This window comes from Homarus americanus, unplaced genomic scaffold (genome assembly GCF_018991925.1).
Source record: "Homarus americanus isolate GMGI-L3 unplaced genomic scaffold, GMGI_Hamer_2.0 scaffold59438, whole genome shotgun sequence".
NCBI lineage: Eukaryota > Metazoa > Arthropoda > Malacostraca > Decapoda > Nephropidae > Homarus > Homarus americanus.
Window position 1 is genome coordinate 7,439 of NW_024737002.1, and position 7,272 is coordinate 14,710.

Genomic DNA, 7,272 nt, shown 5'->3' on the forward strand with positions numbered 1-7,272 from the left:
GTCCCAGCTTGATGTGTAAAGGAGGTAGAAGTACATCGTGTGGGTCTACTAATGGAGTATATTTAACGTTGCTTTTTCCTGGAACAAACTCTTCTCTCTTTGGCCAGTCCTTTGTGTTGTAGTGTTTTTCTGTTGCTCTGCTGTCCCATAAGCACAGAAAACAGCGTGAACTCCCCTTGGAGGCCGAGGAGAAGGGCTATTACCTTCAAATCGCCGCAGATCTGCCATCTATACTTCTCGTATTTAATAGCGTTTATTATTTTCTCCATACTGTCGTACGTTTCCTTCAAACCAACAGATTGCGCTACTGGAACTGAGGGCTTCTGGTTCCCATTATACAACAATATTGCTTTCAAACTAAACTTGGAGGAATCTATAAAAGCCGCCATTCCTTTGGGTCATGTGTTTCTCCCAAGTCTGACATCAGTCCATCTACATCAGTACACACAGAGAGTGAATCCTGCAATCTGTAAAATGAAGATAATATAATATTTATTTTCCTAAAAACAGAAATTCTTGTCTGTTTCGCTAGCAAGTTCCATTCCGGCAGTCTTGATGCTAAAAGTTCCGCTTGCTGTTTCGACAGACGGAGATCACGTACAAGGTCATTAAGTTTACTTTGTTCTATAAGATGTGGTTCATTGAAAGTCTGGTCAATGAAAGGATGATCATGGGATAATTCTAGGATTTCTTCCTCAATTTCCTCATCAAAAATTGAGAGCTCTTCCAAATTAGCCGGCGGTGTAGATATAGGGAGGCCTTCTCCGTGAGGAACGGGCCTTATTGCCGAAGGTACAAAACGATACTCAATTTGGTGAATTTGGAGAATTAACACAGCCTCGGTATTGTATTCTCTCCTTCAACTGTTCAGTATTGCTAACCTTGCATTTATATATCCCTACCAACACAAGTACTTATCTTATATTCCTACACTACATATACCTTACACATATATCCTAAAAATGTTACGTGACTGACATTTTGTTTTGTCATATTTGAAATCAGCACCCTAGAATTAATAAAGAAGCGTATTTGATCCATGTTACCGAAACCTTGTCAACTACTATTATTATTATTATATTATTATTATTATTATTATTATTATTATTATTATTATTATTATTATTATTATTATTATTATTATTATTATTATTATTATTATTATTATTATTATTATTTTCGACCCCAGACCCTGATGTGGGTCATTGACCTGTGCCCTGGTGGGTTAATGCCGTAACCAAAAAAAAAAATATTGAGTAATCCAGTCGTCAGAGGAGATTATACGGACGGTCCACTGCGAATATACGAGATAGGTCTGTTTACTTAATCAGCTGTTTGAGTGTTATCATTTCTGGGGGGTTGTTTGTCTTCAGCACCTAGTTTGCTGCCTCATCTCACCTCACACAGCTTAGGTCAAGGAGGCTGCCTTGTCCTCCCGGAGTAATGTTTTAAGTCATCTGAAGTCTATTAACCCCTTGAGTATGAGGATTTAACCGTATGAATACGATGAATTATTCCCTTGAGTACAAAGACATTTTACACAGAGGATCGTACTCAGAGTCTTAAATCGCATTACTCAAGGGCTTACGCCATCGTACTCAAGGTAAAAACTCCTCGTACTCAGGGCATTAACTCATCATTCTCGAGATATTAACTCATCACACTCAAGGCATTAACTCGTCACACTTAAGGCATTAACTCATCATACTCAAGGCATTAACTCATTACAGCGAAGGCATTAACGCATCACACTCAAGGTATTAACTTTTCACACTCAAGGCATTAACTCTTCATAATCAAGACATTAACCTATACTCAAGGCATTAACTACTCATACTCAAGGCATTAAATCATCATACTCAATGCATTAACTCATACTCAAGGCATTAACTCATCATACTTAAGGCATTTACTGCTCATACTCAAGGAATTAACGCACCTTACTCAAAGGCTGAAGTCATAACAGTCAAGGGGTTTAGGTCAGTGTGAGAGGAACAATTCACTACTCTTTATTAACATATTACAGACACCGTGTGAACAAAGCATTAGGGGGAAAAATGTTAATCTGTTTTGCGTTTAGACCTGGAGGAACAGAGACACGAACAGCAGGCCAAGAAGAGTCGTAGGGATATGTAGGTGAGAAGGAGGAGGACCACTGTCACGCTGGCCCACACGTCTACATTATACAGCTTGTACCTGTAATGAGGAACAACACCAGTGAGGTACATAACAGAAGAGAGAAATGTAAATAAACTCCAGTTATACTTGGAAGATAGAGTTAGTGTGAAATTCATTGGATCACCTGAAGATTAGCCCAGTTTATTTCTCCTGATCATTACATACTATAAAGCTACCTGGTGAAGTTATATTATGTTAGTTAATTTTCAGGTGAAATAAATTGCGGGGTTAATTTTCAGGTGATCGAAGAGTGTTATGAGGGGCATCCACTGACCAGGGCAAGTCACCAGCAGGGCAGCGGAGGTGAGCAGCACCGTGGTGCCTCATGACGTACTCCACCCAGTACACGGCCACTTGTGCTGGCGACATTGGGAGGTCCTGCATCACCACCGATCTCCTCTGGGCCTCCGCCTTCAGCCTGCCGCCATACACCAGCCGTAAAAACAATAACTTAGATTCACATTATAACACGTTTAAAAAATTAACCTTACTGAATTTCACGCACTGGCCACTTTTGATCAAGGGTCGTTTCATTATTATCATCACCACCACTACCGCGAATCCAGGGCACCAGACCAGAAAAATGCAGGCGGGACCAAGGGATGGGTGCAGATATGGAACGTATTCAACAACCCCCCCCCCCCTACCTTACCTCGGGTTGGTCATGACATCTTTGATCCGTGTTTTGAGAGCGTCAGGTGTTAGCTGGGCCCAGAACAACACGCGGCCCCAACCATCACGTTCCACGTTCAGCATGTTGGTCTGCTGGTCAGCAAACACAGGCATGCCCAACACTGGTATACCATTGTACATGGACTCCAGAGTACTCAACAGTCCTCCGTGTGTAATGAACAGCCGTAAGCGAGGATGACCTGTCACAGTGTTAGTGATACATGATGAACTTAATTTTGATTAACATTTTTACACAAACTATCAACACAAAAAAAGAAATGAACTTAGAAATTTATATTTTTCCATATTTTGTGTAAATTGTCTAAACAACTTCAATGTGTGTGTGTGTGTAATAATAACAAAAGCTTTCATTACTAAAGGAAAGACATGAATTGAACATACAAATTATTATAGTTTGCAGTTGATGACCTGGGCAGGTATCTTGTCATACTGTGAGAGGGTCATATAGGCCCATTGGTATAGTGACCCCGTCCACCAGATGTTGATGTGATGGACCTCGTGGTCTTAAAACATAAGAACATAAGAGAAAATAAAGGAGTGCAAATAGGCCGGTTGGCCTGTGCATGGCAACTCCTGTCGAGAGTACTACCACTTTCTCTATCATCCATGAATCTATCTAGCCTCCTTTTACAAAACTTTCCAGCGTTCAGCACTTACTACAAAGTTACTTCAGCTTGTTCACTCGTCTACCCCTATTTGTGACCCAGTTCCTTCTATCTCCTCCTAAACCTAAACTTATCAACTTAAATCCGTTGCTGCAAGGTCTATCCTGCTCGAATATTATAAGAACTTTATCTATATCTCCTTTATTAATTCCTTTCACCCACTTAAATACTTCTATCATATCTCCCCACACTCTTCGTCTTTCTAGGGAATGCAAGTTTAGTTTCTTTAACCTATCCTGATATGGAAGGTTTCTAAGTCCAGGAATCATTTTCGCCATTCTTCGCTGCACCGACTCCAGTGAATTGATGGCCATTCTATAATAAGTTAGGCAACTGCAGGCATTCCAATCTCTCTCAGTAACTGATATGCTGCAGTGTAAGCAATTGTCTGGTGGCTCTCCTCTGAACTTTTCGATATACTGACAGACTCTACCACATCACGGGCACCAGACGAGGTGGCAGTACTACTCCAAACGGGAAGCACCTCACTTCTGAGAAGTGTGTGACTTTGATGAACAAGAACCACGACAACAACTTATTAATGACAAAGAAGTAATGCAAGAGACTGGGGAAAACTTATAGGGATGAAAATTAAATTTTAAAGAAAATAGAAATAAGTAGAAATATGAGGAAACGAAGTCAGGTTTACAAAAATAAAAATAAAAAATTCTGGAATAAGAAGTTGAGGAAGCTATGAGCAAAATAAAATGTTGCTAGGGGTTAATCAGCTTTCAATTATAAAACAAATGGACAAGAATAGTTTCATATCTTTGACTAAAATATGTAATTCTAAATACTTCAAAGGACAATGATGTCAGAAAATCAATATTTGTTTTATTATCTAAAATCTCAAGACTTAGAGTGCCAGTTTTAAAATACGCTTCATAAGTCATGTCTGCAAGTTTTATGAAATATAATTTTCACTAGAATAAAATTAACAAGAGCAGTGAATTATCTGTAAATCAAATTGGATTTAGAAAAGGAAATTGAACGAGACAGTTATAGCTGTACGTGGTTTGAGAACTTTGAGTGAAATGACTTTACAGTTCTAAAGAATTTGTATATCTGCTTTGTTGATTTTGGAAGGCTTTTGATCATCTAAAAACACAATAAACTTATAGAGGTTTTGAAAGAAATAGTTATTAATGAAGCAGATATTATAATTAAAAACATTCGTTACTGGCAACAGTTAGACAGGAGTAAGACAAGGCTGTGTTCTGTCTCCAACATTGTATAATATATGTTAATAATTATTAATGAGAGAAGTTATATGTGTCAATGAAGGAATAAAAGTTAATGGTAAAGTAATATCCAATATACGCTATGTAGATGAAACTGGTCTTATCACAGATAGTGAAGAGGCATTATAAAAACTGGTTAACAGAATAAAGGAAAAAATGAAAGAATGTGGGTTAAGAGTTATTACTGGAAAGACGAAAGTTATGGTTGATTCCAATTTGAAATAAATCCAAAATTACAAATTATTTTAGACAACAGAAACTTAAACAAGTGGATAATTTTGTGTATTTGGGAAGTAACATTAGTTGTGATGGAAGATGTATAGAAGAAATCATAACAAGAATAGGACAAGCAAACAGCATTTAATAATCTAAAACTTTATGAGGATTTTAAGTCTAATTTGAGAAAAATGCTCCTGAAAGGATATTTATATATATGGTTAGGACTGTTGTATGGATCAGAGATATGGACACTTTCAACAGACACCAGGAAGTGGTTGGAGGCCTTTGAAATGTGGTGTTATATGACATATGTTAAAGATAGTTATATTGACAGGAAAAAATGAAGTACTAAGGGTAGCAAAATCTTCAAGATAAATACTTGAAATGTACAGAAAAAGAAAAATGGGATACTTAGGTCACATAATTCGGGATGAGGGATAATAACAAAAATATTAATGGTCAAAGTTGAGGGTAGGAAGGCCAGGGAAGGCAGAGACTGGGATGGATGAATAAGAAAATGGGTTCCCAGAGAAACAAAATCTTGGAGGGTTAGTAAAAGCAGCCGAGAACGAATATAGTGGAGGATCTGGTCGCCAACCCTCAGATATGAGGACTGTACTCTTATTGGTTGATTGATGAGAGGCAGACTGTCTAGGAGTGTTGACACCCTTCTTATATGAACTATTAGCTTAGATGCTTGCTTTACCTTCTCATAATGGTCCGATAACTTCAATTCGTTGTTATATACACCCAGGTCCTTTACAGTTGGTTTTGTCTATAAGTTGGTAAACCATCGTTCTCAAAGGGTTAAACCATCGCCAAAGGAATAAAACAATGTCTTCAAGGATTAAGTCATAGTCATCAATGGGTTAAAACATTGACTTGAAGAGCTAACTCATACTCCTAAGACTTAATTAATATCATCAAAACAAACTATGAAAAGGTTGGTGAACTGACCGAGAATATCCTGCTGTGGAGCCATTTGCCGAGACGCACGTTAGGGGCAGGTCATCCATGGTGTCCTCGTCCCACTTCCACAGGACCCGCTGCTTCAGGGACCCAAACACTTCAACAAAATGGTCCTGTACCTAAACACAAGACGTGCAGGAGTTAATAATATACTGTGCCACGCTACCCTCTTTCATCTTCGCCTCTTTCATTGAACGGGCATTAAACTTTTCTGGGTCGAATTAACACCTAAGTTTAGTTCATGCACTTTACCTATGCTAGCGCTATCCTACCTAACCTAACTTAACCTAACAACTAAACTAACAAAACACCACTAACCTAATTTCCCAGCAAACGTTAGGGTAGCTAATCATCAAAGGAATACAGTATAATCTTGGTGATCCAATTTTCTTATTAGTCACTTTTCTTTCTATTTCTACGGGAATAGCCCACCCGGCACAGGTCATCGACTGGGCCTGGGGCGAAAAAAATGAGAGTAAAATAAATTAAAAATAGGAAAGAAAAGATTATATTAATCTACACACGAAGATGCTGGAAACCAGCTATTTAAAGTGAGACAGATTGTATGAGTATGGAAACATAGAAGAAGGTTGGCTGTGTGAGAAAGAAATATGTACTATAGAGGTTAGTCTACTGTAGTGTGACCGACATCCACACACAAACGGTGGGCACAGCGGGCAAGACGAGTGTTACAGCCCACGGCCTTGCCGGCGGTACAGGATGCCAACTCCACCGAATAGTGCCCGTTAAAGGACTTAGAAAGAGAAGTGAAGCAACATTGCGGCGTAGAGAAAGGAAAGAAGGTTATCAACAAAGGAGGAGAGTCAATAAGACGAAATGCCTTTGATTCCACCCAATCTAACAGTTGGCAGGAGAAGAGCCACCGCAGATATGAGAGTAGTACTCCAAGTTAAGACGTACGAGTTCCTTATAAACTTGAAGCAACTGTTTAGGGTGAAGTAGCTTCGGCATCTGTACAGCACTCCCAGCATTCGGGAGGCAGCTTTAGCAATGATGTGGATGTGTGGCTCCATGACATATTAGAAGAAATGGTGAGGCCTAGCATATCTATTTTAGAACTTAGCAAAATGATTGCCTCCTGAAATATGATGGTGGGAGATCATCTAATTTGGAAAGTGTAATAGGTAAATTCTGAGTATTATTACTACTGAATTTAACCAAGTTTCTACCTCCCATTCGGAGATGCTGCACAGATCCGCATTGATAGATGAAATTATATCAGCTCTAGAAACAGATCTGGTTTGAGAATTAGGAGGAAGGGAAAATTGTGAAGAGTAGAATCATTC

The 7,272-nt window shown here is 38.8% G+C and overlaps 1 protein-coding gene across 1 annotated transcript; it reads right to left on the reverse strand.

The window, feature by feature from the left end:
• Positions 1 to 1,993: 1,993 nt before the first annotated feature.
• Positions 1,994 to 6,084, reverse strand: LOC121872508 (UDP-glycosyltransferase UGT5-like; the record flags this gene model as incomplete). Its single annotated transcript, XM_042375295.1, is given in 6 exon segments — positions 1,994 to 2,196; positions 2,453 to 2,596; positions 2,831 to 3,050; positions 5,954 to 5,974; positions 5,977 to 6,000; positions 6,003 to 6,084. Coding segments are annotated over 6 exon segments (627 nt in total), but the record flags the coding sequence as incomplete, so codon positions are not given.
• Positions 6,085 to 7,272: the final 1,188 nt, after the last annotated feature.